This window comes from Phymastichus coffea, unplaced genomic scaffold (genome assembly GCF_024137745.1).
Source record: "Phymastichus coffea isolate CEN01 unplaced genomic scaffold, Cenicafe_Pcof_1.1 PCOF00003, whole genome shotgun sequence".
In the NCBI taxonomy this organism is placed as follows: Eukaryota; Metazoa; Arthropoda; class Insecta; order Hymenoptera; family Eulophidae; genus Phymastichus; species Phymastichus coffea.
Window position 1 is genome coordinate 8,781,562 of NW_026706814.1, and position 24,035 is coordinate 8,805,596.

The 24,035-nt window shown below is 42.8% G+C and overlaps 1 protein-coding gene across 4 annotated transcripts in view; it reads left to right on the forward strand.

Moving 5' to 3' along the window:
* The window catches only part of LOC131664074 (potassium voltage-gated channel protein Shaker), a 1,178,399-nt gene that overhangs the window by 854,710 nt on the left and 299,654 nt on the right, over positions 1-24,035 (forward strand). For all 4 annotated transcript variants that reach the window (XR_009301906.1, XR_009301907.1, XM_058934949.1 and 1 more), the window contains one exon: positions 4,868-5,511. Coding sequence is in view for 2 of the 4 variants with exons in the window: in XM_058934949.1 (XP_058790932.1) it covers positions 4,868-5,511 (644 nt within the window). In the remaining 2 variants the exon portion in view is untranslated. The remainder of the gene's footprint in view (positions 1-4,867; positions 5,512-24,035) is intronic.

A 24,035-nucleotide genomic window follows, 5' to 3' on the forward strand; every position in this document is an offset into this window, starting at 1 on the left:
GGCTCTGTTAACGTCATTACCCTCATTCTCCACATGCACTCTACCGCCACGCTTATCTTTGGCGTCACTAAGGGAGTTCTCGTTCTCGACGCCCAACACGCTCGCTACTAACGGCGTGGACTGTGTTGGCGGAGGCTGCGAGATCTCTTTGACGGGGTTTGGGTTACTGGATGAAGGAGTGGGATCAACCCCACCTATCCACTCCTTTGCTCGTTTCCCTTATTGCATTGGGGACAGAACTTTCTGTAGTAACCCAGTAGGCCGCACTCGGCACATTTGATCGGCCCTGAGAACTCTCTTCCTCGTTTGCGGGGAGTTTCCGGCCTTTTAGTTTGGTCCTCGGAAGTCGAGCTTTTGTCGGCGCGGTTATTCTACATTTCCGCCGATATTTCCTTAAGGGACAACAGCATTTGGTTGAATACGTCGGTGGGTAGAACCTTCTTCTCGCCATCGACCGATTCTAGGCTCGGATTAGGTGTCGCCCCCGAGGGCGTCGGTGTGTAGACGACCTGGTGCGTCACCTTCTCGAGTACCTTTTCCATGCGGTCCAATCTATCACTGACTTCCGGTTTGTCACCGGACATAGACGCCACCTTCCCCTTACGACCCTTGCTCGCGTCGGTGCGGGGGTGATACGCCAACTCAGGATACAAAGTCGACTGAGGGTCTGGTATCGTCCGCTCCATCCTTCTCTGATGCAAGTTATTCTGGGCCGTCGTGGCCAGGTCGTTTAGGGTCCGTACGGAGTCCACCTCTGATCTCCGTATTTGGCTCTGGATTTCCGGTAGGAGGTTGGCATGTAGCAGGTCCAGCTGGCTCTCGTGCGTCATTCTGGGGTTCAGCCGACTCATTAGGCCCATCATGTTCGCGATGTATACGTTCGCGGGTTCGTCTGGGCCCTGGTATCGGCCTTGAACCTCTTTGGTTAGACGCTGCTGCTGTTGCCTGCTGGGCCCAAACCATGCTCTGGCGTCTGCCTCGAAATCCGCGTAGGAGAACCATTCGTTTCGCATTGCTTCGAACCAGACGAGGGCAGGACCGACGAGTAGCTCAGATACGGCCATGAGCATCTCGTCTTCCGTAAGTCCAGCGCTGCTCCTCGAGTTGTCCAACCTTGATAAGAAGGGGTCAATACTCGCGTTGCCTTCTCCGGAGAACCTGAGTTTCCATCCCCGGACGATGCGGCCTTTGTTGTCGACCACGGGTTTGACGTCTGATGGGATGACCACATGTTCGGCGGGTGGTTGTCCACTTCAGCATTAACTCCACCGAGTTGATGCTGTCCACCCTCTCCGAAAGGGGGCGTCCGGCGGGGGGTCCTGCCGGCGGCCCCCGTGGGCCTCAGTCCGAGTCCGGCTGGAGTGCTCTGGGGTAGCCTGGCGTCATAGTGGCAGGTGAATGTATCCTGGAATGCGACGCTCCTACGCGTGTTTTCCGGTTGTGGTTCCTCATTGGAACTGTTCGACTCGTCTTGCCGCATATCTCTGTGTACGGCATTTTCCAGTTCCTTCATCCTGGTTGACAGGTTGTCGATTTGTTCCTGTACCTTGATGTTGGTCCTAACGATTTGTTCTACTATTTGGGTTAGGTTAGACGTATTCGAATTCCGTGAGTCTTGTACCTCCCATTTCCTCTCATGTTCTCTGGACCGGAAAATGACGTCTTGAATCATCACCGCGAATGCCGGCGGGAGTTTGAACTGGCTGCCATCGTCAGCCGTTATAGTAATTTCCTTCTTACTATTTGCGTTTTCTCCGCTGTCCAGGGCATTCGCGATGTTTATCGCGGTTTTCTGAACTCGCGATATTACGTCCGCACTTTGTAATAGTTGGGCTAGCGGGTGTTCTCCTTCCTGCTCGGATGCTGTGTGTTCCTGGCATAGGGATACAATTAGATCCGAGCGTAGGGCGGCTCTTTTGGCTGGACTGCTGTGTTGGTTGTCGACTTCCGCGAAATCTGCTGCGGAATAGTCGCCGAGTAGCCAGTTGTGCAGTCGTGCAGCTCTCGAGAGCTTGATCCCGCTTGTTTTGAGCTCCAGTTGGTCGAGGTATTCTTCGATTTCCTCCTCCTGGAGCGTCCATACCCAATTTTCTATCTCTGTCTGAGTACGGTCCATGATTGTCTGTTTGTTTACTTGCGTTGGATTTCTTTGTAAAAATACAGGTATGTTACGCGAGTGCGAGTGTTGTATAACAATTCGTACGCCGAATGAAAAAATAAAAAATTTTGTTAGCCAACACTGGGCTTGATCAAAGGCGTTTTACGATTTGTTTGCCGACAGATTCTTCGCTCGTTAATACGCAATATAATTATCCTGCCTATCAGACGCACTAACTGTTTGTTAGTACGGCTGTGTGAGTTAGTATCTAAAATATTGTGGCGAGCGTTGCGCGTAATCACCAATAACCTCCGTTAATAATATTAAAAAAAAAACACATTTACGTTAAGACAATACGATGTCAAATAAAATTATTCAATTGAATTAATTTTGTTTGAAAATTGCCGGTGTTAGTTTTCCCCGGGCCAACGGGTATAATAATATTATTTGCGGCAACTTTCAAAATTCGTTGGTGTTTACGCTTGAGAATCTTTCGGTCGCACTCGCACGCATTCACAGCTATTATTTACAATTTTTCGCCGCGGCGGGCCTTCGCAAGCTAGCTAACAGGCTTTGTTTACTAACGTGGCCTTCGGTGTCAAGTGTGCACAACAACACTTGACTGCCACCTAAGTCGCTGGTTGACTGGGCGCGAGGTCACTATTGAGAACCGGTGTTTTGAACAATCAAAAACACCATAGGTTCTTTAACGTTGGGCGCTATGTAACGGGGTGAAACCGTTTAATTATTTTATTCGCGCAATTACACTAAAAGGACGCGCGTAGTCAATTATGCTCAGTACGTAAATCGGGGAGCATGTGGAAACGTGCGTCAGTCAACCAGTAAGTCCTCTTATCTAAGGAAAGTGAGTGGAAGCTATGAGGTATAAGTGAATCGAAAAGCACTTGTTAGTAATACGAACTAGATCTTTTATTATTCCTCATAATCTACAGAAGGTCGGCCCGCGCGTTTGTTTACATTGACGCTCGCTCGTCGGCAACACGTATTGCCGGGACGCTCGCTGCTCTTTGTTGTCAGAGCCGTTACACGCACGCTTCGGATATCGGAAATTAGTTATCAATCATGTAATCGCGATCGCGAAATTAAGCTGGCCAGCTTACCTTATATTTGCAGGCGATCGGAGAAAACACAAATAACTCGCACAGAGCGGAACAGTTTCTATTGTCTTGTGACGAGAGCAAGCAGTACGCTTGCTCTTCGTCTGCCCTTCTTCTTTCTCTCCCTCTTATCGCTCGGCATGGCGACGTGGTCAGCGTTCGGCGCATATATTTATTGCGCCTAACCACTGGCCTTTATGTTTTTCCAGCCGCCGAAGATTGCCGAGCAAGATTGAGAGCGCCCGAAGAAACAAGAGCGCAGCGACTATGAGGTAGAGAGAGACAGAGAGAGAGAGAGAGAGAGAGAGAGAGAGACAGAGAGAGAGAGTGAGAAAGAGAGAGAGAGAGAAAGAGAGTATTAGGCCTATGCAGGGATTGGCAGGCGCGCAACGCGTTACCGATAAGCGACGCGTCGCGTGCCGCCTAACTAATAGGTCAAGGTAGGGAGAGGATCGCCGCTGAGCGACTGCAAGATGCGCGCAAGAATTAGTGCGTGAGAGAGTCGCAGCCGAGCCTTACTAGAGTGAGGTAGTTCCCGAAAGAAAGTTGAGGAGAGAAGTTGGAAGTAGCAGCGCAATGAGAGAAGAAGTACACGAGCAGCAGTGACCAGACCAGGGCGAGCCGAGGCAACGTGTGGAGGCAACACCTGCAGCAGGGCATTCAGTGTCGCCCTCGCCGCCATGCACGGCATGACTTCCAGGGGATTCACCACGGGCTATGCCGAGGAAGACATCCAGCCAGCGGCCAGGTCAACTCCCCGTTGCCGGCTCATCGCCAAGGACAAAGGTCAGGTTATCTCTCTCCCCCGGTGTTTCTCTCTCTCATGGTGATGCGCGTTCGCGTAGGAACGATAGGTAGCCAGGCGATCACTTGCCGGCTACGCTCATCGTAATGCGGTAGAGAGGTTTCAACGTATTCTTTCCTTTGTAAGGAGGTAAATGGCCAAGGCGATTTAGTCGCCGGGCCATTCGTCCTCCCGCGTTAGTTTAAGTTGTTCTGTATATGTGCGCGTGATGTAAACGTTATTGTAACTGATTTTGTATTTGTTTGTCTGAATAGATTTAAGTTGTACGTTCCAAGCAAAGAAAATTATTTATTCGTTCGACCTATCCTCTCGTTCCCCGATTGTTAAAGAGCGAAAGTGCCTCTCTTACTCTCCCCTTAATAAATTAGTGACGTCAGTGCCGAATAAGGCGCTGCCCCCGTTACAGTCTATTTCGCGAGTCGCGAGTTCGCGCACGTTATGGTTTCGCCCTCGATGGCGAAACCTCACACACACACTCGGCCTGGCTCCAAACTGGTAGCTGGATGGCACCTTAGCGGCTACAATTTCGGATAACTGGCTGCTGCTGCTGTTTTGATGCGTTGACGTTGATGGCTCGTCAATAGGCGATAACGATAACGAAAGCGGGCGGACACAATGATGGTCTAAGCTTCACTGGTTCGAATTCAATCGCGCGCGTTCCGTCTACTCGCGTGCCGAATTCCTTAGTTACGAATTTCGTCCTCCCGGCAGGTGCTGCCCTCACAGGCAGCAATTAAATTAGATAATCAGCGCTAATTTGACGTTTACCGTCACAGCATATATTATAATTAGTTTGTAATATATATGTGAATTTTTAAGAAATACTAACTTATTATCTTGTTTCAGAGAAGATGAAGGGTTTATTAAAGAGGAAGAGAAACCTCTGCCGTCGCATGAATTTCAAAGAAAAGTCTGGTTATTATTTGAATACCCTGAAAGTTCACAAGGAGCACGAATCGTAGCCATAATTTCAGTATTTGTAATCTTATTATCCATAGTTATATTCTGCTTAGAAACTCTACCGGAGTTTAAGCATTACAGGGTGTTTAATACTACCACTAACGGCACAAAAATTGAAGAAGATGAAGTGCCAGACATAACTGATCCATTTTTCCTCATAGAAACCATATGTATCATATGGTTCACATTTGAATTATCAGTGCGCTTCCTGGCTTGTCCAAATAAGTTGAATTTCTTCCGAGACGTGATGAATATTATTGATATAATCGCTATAATACCTTACTTTATTACATTAGCTACGGTAGTAGCCGAAGAGGAGGATACATTGAATTTGCCAAAAGCACCTGTTAGTCCACAAGATAAGAGTACGAACCAAGCAATGTCACTTGCAATTCTCAGGGTCATCAGATTAGTTAGAGTGTTTCGAATATTTAAACTATCCAGACACAGTAAAGGTTTACAAATACTTGGAAGAACGTTAAAAGCTTCAATGAGAGAACTTGGTCTACTAATTTTTTTTCTTTTCATTGGTAAGTATAATTGTTTGTATTAACTTGGAATAATGGATTCGAACTACTGTAAATATAATAGTAAATTCTTCAATGTTCGTTCAAATTTCCGCAGTTTCCATAAGTCATCAAATTTTTACATATAACAGGTCATTCATAATATACACTCCCGCCCAATAATTTTTCTCACCCGAGAACAAACCGACTATAACTTTGAAGCTCCATATCACTGCTGGAAATGAACCTATAGAACTCTGCGGCAGTTCATTGGAAAGATCTTTTCAAACCCTTTCAAATGAGTTATATTAAAATTATGTTAAAATAATTTCTTGCCTATAGCGAGACAAAAATCAAAAGGAAATTTACGAAATTTTTGTCGTATCCTTAGCTGCTCGCCATTTCGAGAAAAAAAAATAGTAAAATAAAATTAAAAAAAAAAACCATTTTGTAGCTCTTTTCTTGTATTATATAAAGCAAGTATTCAAAAATATTTCTGATTTAATTTCAGCGATTATTTGGAGTCAAATTTTCTCACGTGGGCCAACTAAAATCGACTACTTGAATTTTATACGTTTGTTTGCATGTTTCTAAAGAACTATATTTTTGAAAACAATTCCGAAATATTTAAGAACAATTTTTTTTTCTATAAAAGTTATAAACAAATGAATTTTTCACGTCATTTCGTTAAAATGACGATATCTCAGAAATAAAAAAATAAAAATAGATAAAATTTAATACAGATATTTTCAGATGTAAACATAACAGTTTAATAAAAATATTTCAAAAGAACAACATATTATTTATAAAAAAATTATTTTACAATAAACAATTGAATTTTTAACTTCTAGGCTAAACAAGACAACAATTTTTTTTATTCGAAATTTCATAAGTTTTTATTATCTGTAAGAAAATTTTAGTACCATTCATAAGAACAAAAATTATGGATGCTTAAACATTGCCGCGTAGGCACTGTTGCAGCGTCGTGCCCGCCTATCTTGCACCAGTTTGCTGGTATTTTTTTCATTGACTTACGTTTCCCTTATGTTTTTCTTTCTCTCACTCAGTCATCTCAGTTCCTAATTAGTCTGTTCAGCACGTGTTAGGAAAATCCCAAATAATTGTCCACTATTACGTGGAACTAAAAAAACCTTAAAGCTTACGTCCCCTGAGGTAGTTACGAGTCCGCACAGACTATGTGAAGTTTTTATCATTTTAATCTCTCCTAATCACTGCTTAGGCCCCAAAGAGGCATAAAGAAGCAAGAATACAAAGTTATGATTCTTTTGCTTTTCACCATTTTTTCTCACAAAAACCAGGCGCGCTTGAGAAAGTCAGTGTCGCTCGAGAATCTGAACCATCGAGTAGTAAGTCATCTGTGTTTCGTTACCTAGCACAACCTGCTCATTTCTCTGCACGATTTAGTTCGATCGTCGTCATCATCTTTCATCGATTTCGTGTGTACCCGAACTTGTTAGCAGAGACAGTAGCAATCACCTATGGGGTACTGCTATGCACTCACTGCCCTCAAATCGTCGACTCGGCAACATCGCCGTGAGAGCTATTCTTGTTCCCGAGGCATCGGAACTGTGTGCTCTTTCGCTCTGACAGCACCTTCTTCATCTCACGCTATTTATTGTATCTGTTAGATTCTTGTATTAATAAAGCGGGCTAGACAAAGTGTCGCCATACGCACTTGACCTACCGTTTCTTGCACGAACTAGGAAGATCGGTTGAAAATGACAATACAACAATTGTGGATTTCTTGAAAGGCACTTTAATTTAGAGCCGTGTACAATCACACTGTTGATAATTAACCACTTAAACTACCGAGTTAGACTTCTCGGATCAGCAAAAAAACTTTCTACGGCCACGAAAGAAATGCACCCGTCCTTCTGCCATACGCGTTCCAAGCGGGGCAAATTAGCAAGAAAGAGAGTGGGCCTCCTCCGGCGCTAGGGGTATCTAAAATGAGCTCTTGCCCTATGCAATTTGGGGTGGTCTTCACAGCCACTCCCTTCCTGGAAGAAACCTGAAAATGAGGTATGTCTGTAGAGTTCAAGGTCCTGATCCTTGTTACTGGGCTAGTGTTGTCTGACTCAGCTTCTCTCTAGGGAGTTAGGCTTTTATTCGGCGAGACTGCTGGTGCTGGAAGCTGGAAAGATACTACTTTTGAACGAGAATGATCGCGAGGTTGGGTTGCCAACGGTTCCTCTGTTGTCAAATAGGCTGGATTTAGATTGGCAGTGGAGATGGTTTACGGTGCTCCGTCCACATCTATCGTGTAGCGTAGATCATCCAGTCTCTCAATGACTTTGTGAGGACCTGAATAGGGAGACGTTAGAAGTGGTTTCACCGGAGCTGCAAGCTTGAAGATATGAGAGCACGTTCGTAAGTCACCATGCATAAAGTGTTTCGGTTTGATGTGGTGCGACGTGGGGGTTGGCCTGATGACTCTGAAGTGCCCGTTCAAGTGGTCCAGAAATGTTACCAGGTCTACTCCTTGATTTTGAGTGAAAAACATTTTCCTGGCACTCTAAATATTCTCTGTAGGCAACGAATCTATCCAAGGATAGTTAGGCTGACACAGCAGGGCAGCCTTAATGGTCCCGTGCTCTCTCTCTCGATCATCCCATTTGGCTGAGAATGATAGGATGTTGTTCTTAGGCGTGTGGCGCTGATTAATCTGGCGAGCGATCTGAATAAAGCCGATTCAAACTACGCTCCCTGGTCCGTCGTAATGGTGAGGGGAGTGCCAAAAATGGAGATTAATCCCAAGTAGAAGGCACTTGCCACCGATTCAGCTAGCATATTCTTTAACGGGATTGCTTGTGGCCAACTTGTGAATCTATCTATTATGGTTATGCAACATTTGTAACCGTTTACTAATAGCAAAGTGATCAGGTCCAGGTGGACGTGACTGAAACGGGATTCCAGAACGCTTCTACTGGTTGGTTGATTCCTTGTGTGGCGATGAATTTTCGCTTTTTGGCATGCAAGGTACTCGCGCGACCAGGTGAGCGCGTCCTTGCGGATACCTGGCCAGATGAATTTCTCTTTGAGTTTACGGGCCGTTTCTCTTTCGCTGGGGTGCGCGGGTTCATGGACTACTTCAAAGGCTATGCGTCTGACTATGAGAGAAGGAGGCAGGAATGGGCGGACAGTCCCAGAAGAGACATCGCACATGAGTTTGTGACCATCAATTTCCAAGGTTTGTAGGCTGATAGAAGCTACATTCTCTTCTTGGATAAAGGGAGCAGCGTTATTTTGCGCCTCGCTAATTGACTTGGCATTAAGTCTAGAAGGCATGTTAATTGTACATATTCTTGAAAGAGCATCCGCTACAACATTTTCATGGCTCGGAATATGGATTATCGAAGTGCAGAATTGTCCGATGTAGTCTAGCTGATGAAGTTGCCTGGGGGAGGCTTTCTCTGGCCGTTGCAGGAAAGTCTTCACCAAAAGCTTGTGGTCAGTTTGGATGTTGAATGATCTGCCTTCCACCAAATGGACGAAGTACTTTAAAGAGGCAAAGATTGCTAAGAGCTCACGGTCGTATGGACTGCAGTTTTTTTCTGCCGGTAAGTCTTCTGGAGAAGAAACCTAGAGGAAGACATTTACCACCAACATGCTGTTCCAAAGACCCGCCAATAGCGGTTGACGAGGCATCAGCAGTGACAACGAAGGAAGCATCTCGCTGAAGACAGGCCGAGGAGGTTGCTCCGCCAAGTACTTTTTAGCTTCTTTGAAAGCTTCTGATAGCTACGGTGTCCAAATTACTGGAGTTTTGGCGCACTTTTTTGCGATTTAGCGTTCTCGATGAGGAGAGACCGAGCTTCAGCTGCATGAGAGATTAACGCACGGAAATAGTTCAAGGCCCCAAGGAAATTCTTGAGCTCGAGCACTGTCTTAGGTTTTGGGATTTCGAAGATGGCCTCTATTTTTTCTGGTGGGGGACTGAATCCGGTGGAATTGACACGAATAGACCAAAAGTGATGGTTATGGCTGTTTTTGGTACATCCTCAGGGGCAACAAGGATTTGGAAATAGGCTCTCTTCAAGTCTAAGGTAGAGAAAATCGCTTTTCCGTGAAGTTGAAGATGATCATGGATTCGTTGGGTAACGGTCAGGCACGGTTTGTGCATTCAGATTCCTGTAGTCTCCTGTTGGTCTTAGCTTTCCCGACTTTGATTTGATGATATGAATTGGGCTGGCATAAGGGCTACTGAAGGACCTTATGATGCCTATTTGGAGTAGATCAGCATACTCTGCCTTGGCAGCTTTCAATTTGAGTCCAAACATTTATCGAGGCCTCGAATAGACACGGGGGCCTACGATGACAATATGATGTTGCGTAGCTGTGGTCGATCCCATTACAAGTCCATCGGCAACGAGAAATCTTTTGAAATTCTCTTCCATTAGCTTAACGATGATATCGTTTGTGCCAGCTGAAGCAGAGATTGAGGTTATTGAAGACATGGCCTCGATTGAAAGGATTGGTGTACAGGTTAAGCATCTGGAAGTCGAAAGAAATGTTGTTTCGTACAGAAGTTTTCTCTTTTTGAGGTCAGGCAGCAAATTGTGTAATGTAATGGGATAGGATGTCTGCTCCTATAATGGGGAACTTGACATCAGCCAGGACAAAAGACCAAAAAAAGGTTCTGCGGAGTCCGAGATCTAGCAGCAGGATTTTGCATCCACAAGAACGGATTGGTGTGCCGTTTGCTGCAAAAAGATGAAGGTCTGTTTGGCTCCTTGAGCCACCTCCTGACATGGGTAGAATGGAGATAATAGAGCCGTTGTCGACAAGAAAACGCATTCCGGAAGTTCGGTCCTGGATGATTAGCCTGTTCTCTTTCTATTGATGCCTGGAAATGACGTGGTTTACTGAGGAGCTGCTGCCTGGGGTCGAGGCAGACAGCAGCTTTAGAGGTTTCCCAGTTGTTGCTGTTGTTGCGTTGAGAAGGCGCATGGCAGATTGCAGCGAGTGGCTGCTGCGCCCAAGCGAGTGTGGTAAAAACAAATACCATTACTGTGCGGCCTGGGCCTTAAATGTGAGCGATTTCTTTGACGATTGTTGTCTTGGCTGCCATTACGCGTCTAGGTTGACGTGATTGCGCTAAAACCTCTGCGACACGATTTGGCACGTCTCTAGTTTCTAAGATCAGTTGTACTACGAGAGATTTGATTTCCGCAAGCTCTGAGACTCTGGTTTGACCTGCAGAACCTACGGCATTGGATTCTAAAGCAAAGATGGATGGCACTGTCGGCGTGTCAATGATAGCGTCTGCTGCTTCAAGAAGCTCATCGGTACTGCTAACCTTGAAGATCTTGAGGATGCTCTGGATGCTCCTGGGAATCATTCCTAGCCATTAAACTCAGACTAGTTCTTCCGACGGGTTGACTCCAGCGAGGGTGACCATCTGCCTGTACAGTTGAGGTTTCCTGTTGCCTAGCTCTAGCTTGTTTAAAAGCATCTCGAGCTTCTTGTCCGACGAATCTCCAAAACACGTGAGCAGGCGTGCCTTGAGCAGCCCATATTTGTCGATGGCCGGCTCAGCCTTGATGACGTCGGCAACCTTCCTCAGAGCCCAGACATCCAGAGCGCCTAGAGTCAGGTTATATTTAGATTCGTCCGATAAAATTCGGTTTACCTGGAAAGCTGCCTCCGCATTCGCAAACCAAAGCTCAAACTCATCTGCCCAAAAGGATAAAAGCTTGCAGGTCCCAACCGCGAGAACGTTTCCTTCGGGTACGCCGTCCGCCATTTCCGAACTTATGTATTCGACCTGACTGGTCAAGGGTGCGGGAGTAGCGGGCACGACCGGTTGACTCTGCGCGACAACGGGCTAATTATCTGGCAAATGTAAGATTTGGCCAAGATCGCTGGAATGATCCTAAACTGGCTAGTTGACTTGTGGAGAGGTAGAGTACAACGATGGGCGCACCAGATTTGAAATTCTCTGCGTGGGCTCCTGTGGTGATCTTTCTAGCGGTATACCACGTTCTTCCGTAAAGTAGCGACTCACTCGCCCACTGCCTGTTCGCAACCAAGAATGTTATTTTGACGGCCCAGGCGTTTCCGATATGCGCCAAGGATGTTGCGCACTTGTTTCGACCTCTTGGAGATTAAATTCCTACACGGGGTCAGGAGAGTTTTTCAAAATAAATAGTATGCACGCATTTTTGTTTTCTCGGGGTCACCAACTTTAGAGTCTTGTATTAATAAAGCTGACTAGACAAAGTTTCCCCATGCGCACTTGACCTGCCGTTTCTTGCACGAAGTAGAAAGGTCGGTTGAAAATGACAATACAACAATTGTGGGTTTCTTGAAAGGTACTTTAATTTAGAGCCATGTACAATCACACTGTTGATAATTTACCACTTGAACCGCCGAGTTAAACTTCTTGGATCAGCAAAGAAAACTTGTCGTCGCTGTTTGTTCTCTCAGTTGCCCTCTCCTTCGCTCTACCAATGTTGCTGCCTTAACCTCTTGTTCCGCTCCTTGTTGTTGTTGTTGCTTCCGCTGCGATTGCCGTTGTTCCCGCTGCACTTCGGTAGATCGATGTCTGCAACAGCGACGAATTCGCACCCGCGCACGACGTCGGTTACCCACTCACACCGGTGCCGGATATCCTCCGGGACACGGCTGGGTGCCTCACAACACTCGAATTCTTGTCGGTACACCAGGCGTGTCTCCGAAAACGAACGTTGACGAGGTCGCTGGGACAACTCCGGAAAACCGTTCACTTCGGTTAAATCCGCACGGGTGACTTTCTCTGCTAAAGCCCAGCAGAGATTCTCCTTAAATTTTCACGATGATCCGCAACTAGAGCACTCTCTCTCTCTCTTCCTCTTCCGCGCCATCTCGATCGCTCCAGCCATCAGCTCAGCCCGTACAAAGCACCTCGACAACAAAATTCAAGCATGAGTTTGCGCGCCACATGCACACCGTCTCAGCTTGGCACGGCGCGCTGACATTGGCGAGAGCTAAACGGACGAAACCGGCCTAGTCGAGATTCTCCGTTACAGCCCCCCGAAGCAACCAATCCTTTCCATAGGATCGGGGACTGTCTCCCGCTCTCGCCGTCCGGGCACCTCGCCATGGCTGGGCCTTTCCGTTGTCCACGAGTGGACTCTCTGGTAGCGATAAAACGAAATAAACTAAAACCCAAAACCAAAAAGAAAACCCAGAACTATAACTAGAAACAAAACCAAACGAACTGGCAAACACAAAAACAACGACCAAAAAGAGAAATGCCATTTCTTTGAACCGGCCTGGCGCCTCCCTCGATGGGACAATCCACTACGAGAAACTGCTCGCGGGCACTACCGCACACGGGTGTCACCTATGGCACTCTAAACAATCGGCCATCTGTCAACGGCTCTCAAGGCGCCTTGAGAGGTCCTCCCAGTGTCCCTCGTTCGGCTCCAATTCCACGCGTTTCTTGGGCTCACACCCTTAGGTCGAGCTCGTCGTGCCCGAAACCGGTGGCTCACTGCGAGTCGCCGCAGACAACATTGGACTTCCGCTCCCTGCGGACCGGTTTTCCGCCAACCTACGGACCAGTTTTTTCCGCCAACCTGTGAATCGGCTCGCAGTTCGCAAAGGTACGGAACTTACAGTTCGGTGCCTGGCAGTTCTGGCACGACTCACTTGACTGACCCAGAAGACAACCCGGAATATAATGACCCGGTTGATGGCACCGCAAATAAATTGAGCTCCCCTGCACCTGGCCAGTCTGTTCTCGGCCAGAGCTAGGGCACGTCGAGATCCTATGCCTTCTTCGTTGCAGCCATAGCATCGATCTTGAAAAACAGCTCTATCTTGCCCATTCCTTGGGCTAATCTGGCGTTGAGCGACTTACATATTCCCGCCAGATCTTCGTTGATCTCTCTAAGTCCTAGGACCGGGGTGTTGTACTGGTACGGGCTGCATGAAACTGCTCGCCGCGCACTGACACACTTCCGAGTCGCTACCCGACGAATGTCCGGACGTGGCAGTATCAGAGGTATTCCTCTTCCCTCGCTTCGTCTTCTTGGCCTTCGGCTTCTCCGCCGAAGTTACATCTCCTTGGACAACCACGGCACTGACTGCCACGTGGCTCTTCTTGCCCTTCCCTCAATAGGCAACGTTCTCAACCGGCAAGTTATCCTTAGTAGAAGGAGTGTGCCACCTCCTCTCACACTCACGATGCTTCTCCAGCTTCTCTCCATAGTACTCTATATTGCACAGAGCGTGTACCGTCTTTTTCCGGATGTATCTCTCGTTCTCCGGGTTCAGTCCCACCCTCACCAATCGGACCTGTTTTCTCTCTACGGGAGTGGCCTCATTCGCCTTACGACGCTCTCGAACGCAATCAGATAATCCCCTATCGATTCTCAACCTCTCCAGGACACGCTCAGCTGACGATCCTGAAGCTCCGGTAAACTTCAGATTCCACGTACGGAACGACATTCAAGCGCCTTCTTTCGTCTCGAGGGAGCCCCTCACTGTAGCTTGACCGATCTCTCATCCTCGCTGGTGGAACTGATGTCACTCATCTCGCTCGACTCTAAAGAGTCAATGCGCCTATCTCGCCGCCTCCTGTCTAGCCTCCGCCCGTGACGTGGTCGCTTGACGCTCGCTATCACTCATCGCTGAAGCCACTGACCCTCGTCCCAGCTTCTGCGTCCGTTAGGATCTGAAATCTGGGGTAACCTGGGCCGACTCACTCCCTACTGCGGCGCGAATTCCGCACGCGCCGACGACACTTACAAACGTCTGCAAGACCAGCACTAGTTGATCAAGCATTGCTGGGTCCATCTGCGCAATGGCCGGTAGCAAAGTAGGGCCTGGCAGTACCGCATATCTTCTCCCAGCTCGACACCGAGATCCACCACACCACCCTGCGGCACGGCCGAGGCAAACACGGACGTCTCGTCCCCCGTCTCGACCTCTGATGTGTTCGACTCACGTTCAGCACCCCTTCCAACGAGGGTCCACTGTGCGATGTCGGATGGGTCAGCTGATTCTAAAATCGGAGGCGAATACTCCTCCGCTTACACCCGGAAGGATGAAACAAGGAGAGGTCATCACCTCCCAAGGGATTTGAGTGAGATCCACGCGTCAACACCTGCTCCAGTTTATTGGGCATGCTCTGATCCACTCCCATATCCCCATCGTCACCGTGGATGGACTCTGGTGACCGACCAGACAAGAAGTCCTCGGGGTACAGGGGAGCGCCGGTCTCAGGTCGCGATTTCATCACGAACGTGCGGAAAAAAACGATCCTGACGCACGACTAGCTTCCCCTCCGGATTCAAGCCCGCCTGGAGCATTAGCTCGGTCAGCTGTTTTGCCGACATCTTAAAAATACGTGCTCGCAAATGCTGGAACTCCGGCTGCCTCGACAGGTGCCGTAAAAAGCTCCGGCTTTCTTGAAGTGGGCGGCATCTCGATTTGTCTCCCAATATTTGTGCGCTCCGTTGGCACGTTTGCCGGCACAGATACCTTATGTGTACGCGCTGGGCCCTCCCAAACGGACTGCGCAAGCTTGTATGAACTGTCTACCGCACTATCACAGTCAAGGCACCGAATAAATCCCCACTCCTTATTGCTGCACCTGCACCTATGGGTAGACACGCGCCCCTACGACTAGCAACCAATAACCCAAAAACCAGAAAAACAACCAAAAAATATCCTAAAAACTATTACCCCGCAGAATAGGCCTTCCCCTAGCTCCAGCAGTACCCGCTCAACCCTGTGCAGCAGTGCCCCAATCACCACGTACCGCAATACCGCGTCTCAGTCGGTAACCGCAATACCGCGTCTCAACTCTACTCTTGAGCCACTTGCGCACACCCTAGCGCCGGCTATTATCTCTCTAGCCAAGATTCTCCGTCACAACTTTGTTAATGAATAGTTTTTCATATTGTAAGCCATATTTTGATTTAATATCCAATACTTGCAAAAAATATAATATCCGAGCAGTTCCACTTAAAACCAAAAAATGGATAATTTTATTAGACTTGGAAAAGATAAAAGAAAAATAGAGGATGAAGCTGGAATTATATATAAATTTAATTGCAATAAATGTAATAGGAGTTATGTGGATGAATCAAAACGGTCATTGAAAACTAGAAACTATAAAAATAAGAAATCTGTGATAGATGTAAGAAAAATAATCGTTGACCAACGGAAAGTTCTTCTAGTTCCAAAACATGATAACCTAGAACATTCATTTAATTTTGATGATATTCATATTTTAAACAGAGAAAAAAATTTACATAAAAGACGTATATTAGAGATGCTACATATTAATGCGATTGAGGATACAATTAATTTAAAAACGGATACACAATTTTTAAATAGTCATTACAAAAAGTTAAATAGTCTTATTAAGAAAAATTTGTAATGTCTCACATTAACATATTGTTCGCATCATGCCATCTTCCTTCGTGTAGGCTCTGCAGTCAGTTTACAGATACAATACGTATAGTCAGTGATACAAGACATACCGAGTTAATAGCAATTACTTCAAAATGATCAGTGAAAGGAAATCGATAAATTTGGTTTTTCCTGATCTTCTAACATCTTCTTTTTGTTTTAATTTTCTCAAAATGATTCTTTCATTTTAAAAATTTATTTTATTCACTGTTTGATATTTATACTGTTTAATGAAATGGGAAAAAATTTTTTTAAGAATGTATAACTTGCATAACTATCTTTGTGAATGTTGCTGTTTAGTTAATGTTTTGTTTTCATATTTTGTAATTTGATTTTTTATATTTATATAATTGTATATTTCAATTTTTGAATAAAAAATTAACCCTGATGAGACTGACAAATTTTAGTCAGTGAAACTTTGGTTAAGAAAAGAATTAAAAGTTTTTCTTATTTATTGAACAAATCGAGGGATGATTCTCCACCATCGTATATTCAAATATCATATATAATTATCATGGAGAATAAAACAAAACATAATTATAATAAAAAATCAATTTGTAATAAATAAAAAAATAATCGATTTCTATGATCGAATGATTTTGAGAAATATAGATGGACAGACATATCAAACATTAAGTAGTATAGAAATAGATCTCTTTACAATTCTTACCAAAGTTCACGTAGTTACTGATGAATTCTCTATAAACGCAGAAAGATTAATAGGAATTTATGTTCTTCTAACAATAGAGCTACCCTAAACTTTAATACGAAATCGATAAAGATAGGTATAATGACTACACCCTTCAATAAACAAATAAAAAATACCTATATGAATAAGACTTTTTTTTGCAGCACAGTTGAAGAAATTAATTTTTTTGATGTAGACAAAGACTCATATGCTCTTGTGAATACTAACGTAATAAGGACACAAATTACGAACATAAAAATCCGCCTCGCCTAGCACCTGATCTAATACCTGATATTGATAGACCTAACTTACTAAAACGACCACAAGATTGACCCTGTAAAAATCCACCTCCAGATTTCAACCAACAGAGAACACATCAGAACCTCTCAAAAGACCAAGAGGTAGACCAAATAAATAACTCCTCCACCTGTTACGGTTAGTAATATTCTCAATAAATATTCTAAAAGATGAAACATAATATTAACAAATTATCAAAAAATTAACAAGCAAACTTAAAAGAATTTACGAACACTATTATTAAGTGAACAGGACTCAGATATTTCTGACAGTAATAGTCATTAAGTCATCGGATCGATGACATATAGTTGTGATGAATGCTTATTTTGAAATCACGACGGGCTTATAAATTTTGTGAAAATAAAAAAAAAAATTCATTTGCAAACCGATAATGTAATATATTTCATTAGTAGTAATTAGTAGGTGAGCGTTGTGGTGAAGGTGCCAAATTAATGATTAAGCATAATCAAATAATAAGTAAACAACTCATGAATACTGGAGAAGTAATAAATGAAAAAAAGAGAAAAAAATATTATCGTTTTGGTCTCTGTATTCGTGGAGAACATCTCGAATCAAAAAGCTATATTAAGAAAAATCTATTTTCTATTTTAGTTATATTAAGGTATTTATTAACCCATTAATACCCAAGCCGAATCTGGTAGAGATAGCCTTGAAATAACTAATCAGTTCATGTTATAGCTCAAAAATAATTTACACGTATTTTTTCTTTTTGCATTTCCAATTGTTTATAAAAAGTTATTTAAAGAAATTGACAAAAGTTTTAGTTTTTTGAAAAACTATTTACGGCAATCGCTTCTACGGGAAAAGCCAAGGCGAGAACCTCTGTAGCGTTTTTTTGTTAGACTCGATTTTGTTGGTGTATATTCGTTATAAGCAATTTGAAACTGAGAAGTGATGCTGACCTCGTTGTATCCCAAGCCGAATCTAGTCGAGATAGCCTTGAAATAACTATTGGGTTCATCTTATAAATCAAAAATAATTTACACGTGTTTTTTCTTTTTGCATTTCCAATTGTTTATAAAAAGTTATTTAAATAAATTGACAAAAGTTTTAGTTTTTTGAAAATTTATTTACAGCAATCGATTCTACGGGAAAAACCAAGACGAAAACCTCTTTAGCCTTTTATCATACAATTGTAATTAGAAATCAAAAAGCAGTTTCCATCATTTGAATTTTACGAAGCGAATGTGAACTAAAAATAACTTGAAAAAGATTTTCTACGGTTATACTGAAATAATCACACCATCAGTAGAAATTCCTCATAATTTTATAATTCTTTCTAATTTTCATTCCTATCTTCATTTCAAATGTAAATCGACTAAATAGTTCGGTGTCATATACTATTTCGATGATAGCTTGTCACTCAGTGAAATAGAAGACCATTCTATTATATTGAATAAATTACTGATTTTATTCTTTTTATATACTTCAATATAAAACTATAATACCATGACGAGGCGAAGAATTACCGATTTGAATGAGATGGTTGACGGTGATGATATAGATGGTGACCATCATGTTGACATTGCATTTCTTCCAACAGAGAATGAGAGCTCAGATGAAGGTTCAAGTAATGAAGTAGAAGAATATACTTCATTTCGGCCGCTTCCTACAGGATCGTATGAACATATAAAGAGTTCTTATACTAGTGACCAGAAGTTACTAGAACCGAATCATAAGTATAATTGGCGTGATAATGCTTTGAATTATGACGATCTTCCAGATGATGACTATGATCTTTCATCTATTTCATCATTTTACTCAAAAAGTTCTTTGGAACTGTTTGAACTCTTTTTTTCTCAATCAATGAAAAACTTTACTCTAGAAGCTACTTCCGAAAACCACTTTGAATTGACCAATGATGATTTAGACCGATTCATCGTGATCATTATGATTACTATAGTCAATTCTGGGATAAAGCAGTCTGACTATTGGTCCAACAAACGACTTTTGCAGTGTCCAATAATAAAAGAACTTATGCCAAGGGAAAAATTTGTAAAAATAAAAAAAAACATTAGGTTTTATAAACTTCAAGACAAAGATGAGAAAGATAAAGTCTGGAAAGTCAGATATTTATTTGAATTATTTAGGGAAAATTGTATGAGATATGGATTTTTTGATTATAATTTGTCAATTGACGAAGTTATGGTCAAATATTTTGGAAGATTCAGCATCAAGCAATGCATTAAGAACAAACCTATAAGATTTGGGATAAAGCTATTGGCACTATGTTCTTCAGATGGATATATATATGATTTAGATATATACGAGTATATGGGCAAGTTTGGTACTGAATCTGAAAATCCATTAGCTTCTGTTTGTTTGGGATCGAGAGTGGTTATCAAATTACTTCAAAGGTTCCTGGAGACGGTTAAAAATGAAAATCTGGCAAAATATCATTTGTTTTTTGATAACTTCTTTACATCTCCGGATCTCATGATTCACTTAAGAAATATTGGATTATCGGCTACAGGAACTGTTCGTCAAAATCGCGTCAAAGCAAAGATCGATATGACAAAGAAAGCTGATAGAGGAACCACTATCTCAGTTCACGAAGCCAGTTCAAAACTAAATTACATAACGGTGATGGACTCAAAACCCGTATCAGTTCTCTCAACTAAATACGGAGATGAACCGAAAATTGAAATGAAAAGATGGCATAATAAAACTAAACAAAAAATTCTCTGTCCTCAAGCTTTCTTAATGTATAATAGGCACATGGGTGGAGTAGACTTACACGACCAGCATTGTAATGCACTTATGCCTACAATCCGAAGCAAAAAATGGACGTGGTGTCTCTTCATGAGACTTATTCAAGCTTCATTAGCTAATGCTACTGTTATTTACAATAAACTCCATCCAGATGAGAAGAAAGGTTCAAAAGATATTGTGGAGGAAGTTTGTGAATATTATATTCAAAAACTCGAAAATACTCATCGACCCAAACGACAGAAAAAAGTTGAAACTCCGACAGAGGAACATCAGATAAAGGTTGGAAAACGTAGAAAGTGTGACAACGAAAATTGTTCAGTATTGACTGAATATTGTTGTTCAAAATGTGATATTTATTTTTGCAAAACTCACAGAGAAAATCATTCGTAATTGTTTTTAAGGATCTGTTTTGAAGAAAGTAGTTCTTTTACCCATAATGATTAACAAAAACAGTTGGGTCGAAAAAAATAATGTTAGAGAGGCTTTTGTCAGCATCACTTCTCAGTTTCAAATTGTTTATAACGAATATACACCAACAAAATCGAGTCTGACAAAAAAACGCTACAGAGATTTTCCCCTTGGTTTTTCCCGTAGAACTGATTGCCGTAAATAGTTTTTCAAAAAACTAAAACTTTTGTCAATTTGTTTAAATAACTTTTTATAAACAATTGGAAATGCAAAAAGAAAAAACACGTGTAAATTATTTTTGAGCTATAACATGAACTGAATAGTTATTTCAAGGCTATTTCTACCAGATTCGGCTTGGGATACAACGAGGTCAGCATCACTTCTCAGTTTTAAATTGTTTATAACGAAATTACACCAACAAAATCGAGTCTGACAAAAAAACGCTACAGAGGTTTTCGCCTTGGTTTTTCCCGTACAACCAATTGCCGTAAATATTTTTTAAAAAAACTAAAACTTTTGTCAATTTCTTTAAATAACTTTTTATAAACAATTGGAAATGCAAACAGAAAAAACATGTGTAAATTATTTTTGAGCTATAACATGAACTCAATAGTTATATCAAGGCTATCTCTACCAGATTCGGCTTGGGTATTAATGGGTTAATAAATTTGAGTTTAACAGTAATTTGTAGAGCAAAAAGTAAAGAAATAGAAAAAATAGAATGGGTAGAGGTAGTTAATTTATTAAATATTGTTTTTAGAAATACGAATATATCAATTTTAGTTTGTATGAATACCTGAAATACATTTCCTTAGAACGATGATATGCTATCTTTTACAAGCTTCATACTTCACCAATAGAAGAATATCGAGAAGTATATAAGACCTCAAATTAGACGAAATTTTTATTAAGATAATCTTAAGAATGATATTCAAAGACGTATACAATAATGTTTAGAATGTTAGTTAAAGAAATTAACCTGATTACAAACTAAACAGCACATAATTATTACCGATACTTGTGCAACTGTTTTTGACAATAATCGCAATAGACATCGTGGCACCTTTAAAGAAAACACCGAATAGTTATGAGTATATTTTAACGATGCAAGATCAATTGAGTAAATTTTGCATAGCAGTATCTTTAGCAGATACATCAGCCGTGATCGTTGACGTTTTTATAAAGAAGTTTATATACGAGTACATCTTTGATTGTCCCAAAACGGTATTTACAGATCAATGAAAAAATTTTTCATGTAATTTAATAAAATCAATTTTTAGACATTAATAAATAAAAGAATTACAAACTACGGTATTTAGATCTCAATTTAACAGTTCATTAGAACGCTCTCACCACGCTTTAGCTCAATTTGTAAAACAATATACCGATGCTAATAATAATTAGGACGATTGGTTAGTTTTAGCTGGGTTAAATTATAACATTTGTGTGCAAGAAAGTAACTAAACATACCCTTTACCAGGTTGTTTTCGGACGATTAGCTAAATTACTGTGTAATAATCGCCTGCGAAAAGGCGATTTATTACCTACTTACGATAAGGGTTATATAACATATTTAGTAACTAGATTAGTAAGAGTACGAAAATTAGCGTGTGACAATTGGATTGCTTTAAAAGAAAAATCAAAGAAATATTATAACAAAAACATAAATCTTCAATATTTTAAATTAAAAAATTCTGTATTTCTGAAATTTGCCCAAAAACCAGGCAAATTTGAAAACCATTATTCTAGTCCCTATAAAGTATAACGCGACTTTTGTTCAAGGCATTTTGAACAGAAGTCGAAACATAAGTTTTTTTTTATTCGTGGACGAAAATTATACGTAGTGGGCGATGATTCTATCCTGCACAACACTATGCTCCTGCATAAGCGCGTCCAGGGTCCAGCTGCTTCAGGTAGTCTCTTTCGTTGAGAGAGAAATCGGCCCACGGAGAGTGTCGTGAGCTACGCGAAGATCAACCGGTGAATAATCGAGAGGGAACGAGGCACGAATCAATAATGCGACTGAATATTATAAAAAGAGCAGGAGCGATTAGGTTATAACTCAGCATCAACGTCGGGTAAACAGTAATTTATATTGACAAGAGGGAAGTTAATACAAAATTAAAATTGTAGAGCGCAAAACTCAGTGCAGATCGACCGATGCGTATGGGTGTCGCAGGTTAATGCAAAACAAGCACTCGTAAACAGGTACTCAAGAGGAATGAGTATAGCGCACGCGCTGCGTAGGTAAACAGAATGCAGGCTCACGCCACGCTGTGAACTGCCGCCGATAGAAAGTGAACCGGCGCGCCGTATACAAACAGGTAAGCTGACACGCTTACTCAGTCGCATTTACAGGCGATTGACGATCGGTACGACAAACGCGACGCAAAGAAATGATAGCATGCGTTCGACGCACTAGATACAGTAGCAAGCGGATGAAACAAAAAGTTATACAAGGCGAGCGTGAGGAAAGAGAGCGTAAAACAGAGAGAGAGAAAGACAAGTGACAAGCCAGTACTTACAGTGCTGATCGCTCATTTAATTCACTTGTATCCAGTAGCATACTCGCTTCGTGAATCTAGCTTGCATACTTATATACGCTTCTCCTCTTGTAAGCGATCGTCTTGTTGTTCACACTACAGTCCTCGCTTCAATTCTCAGTGTCGCACTTCCGTCGTTCGTCTTCCTCACGAGATGCGTACTGGTTGACGGTTCAAAGCCAATTGTCTTAATCCTGCTAATTCTCTCTCTCTCTCTTTCTCTCTCTCTCTCTCTCTCTCTCTTCGAAAATAATCTCCCTGAGGTCTACGTCGCGCGCTCATTATCGACTATCGAATGATTGATGCGTCACTTACCAGTTTGCCAACATCTGCGCGGCAAACACCTTATATAAATATATACATAGCAATATTACAAATATATTTATTACTGGTCTCCTGGAGGAAGAGAGATACAACGAACTACAAGCCGTTTGTTATATTCTCCTCTCCCAGACGCTGGTTTCCAGAGGGTACCAGCTCAAAATCTGATCTCTTTCTCTCTGAGCATGCAAGAGTGGTTATTATTAAATGACTCTAAAGGTAGATAAACTATGCCTAAGGGCAGATAAATGCCTCAACGAAAGGAAATCAAGGAACTAAGTGAAATAAGAACTCTCTCTTTCACAAAGAGTGACGTTTATTTGTCGTACTAGTATAAAAAGGAGTTAAATGAATAAATACAAAAAAAATATTTTTCTTCGTCAATATCATTCTGGGGCGCAGCCCCTTATAGTGGATTACGCGTATTCGCGTAACAATCCCATTGTGCAAAGACGAGCGCGAAGTCGCTGGAAGCTAAATCACTTGAGCGCACACGCTTAACAGCTTCGACGCGCGCGTAGCTCACCTGCCGAATACGCGTACGACGCGTTACGTCCTGACAGCCATCCTGGATGAAGGACTAAGTTGGGGGTAGTCCATTGAGCGTGACACGCCGGTCGGCTGGCATAGATTGCAGAACTGCACCCCTATCAGGTCTTTGCGTGGTCCCTCCTATTTGCCATAGGGCTTTGTTATGTGGAGGTTAATAGCCCCCACATAGCCTGACGTTCTCCATTGGTCCCTCGGTGATCGCGGAAAAGCTGGCTTCTCGAACGCCTAGGTAGTGGAGCTACAACCAGGGGTGATAGGGACCTGCCGGAGGTGGAAGACGAATGGCGGTCGGGCGAGGGAACAATGAACCTTTCGTCCTAGGGCTTGTCCGTAACTTGGTGAGGTCGGTCCCGACGGGAACCCTTAGCTAGGTAGTTCAGGAGCTCCATTTGAGCTCGGAGCTGGTCCATTTCCCGCTATTTGACCGCCAAACCCTCAGTGAGTATCCGCTAACTCTTCTTCTATTCGGCGACGTTCCATTCACTCAGTACGCTGCTCAGCGAGATACACCTTAAGGTCCTTCTCCTACTGAACTTTGTAGGCCTGTTCGCCCGCGAACTCTTTTTCCGCGGGTCCGT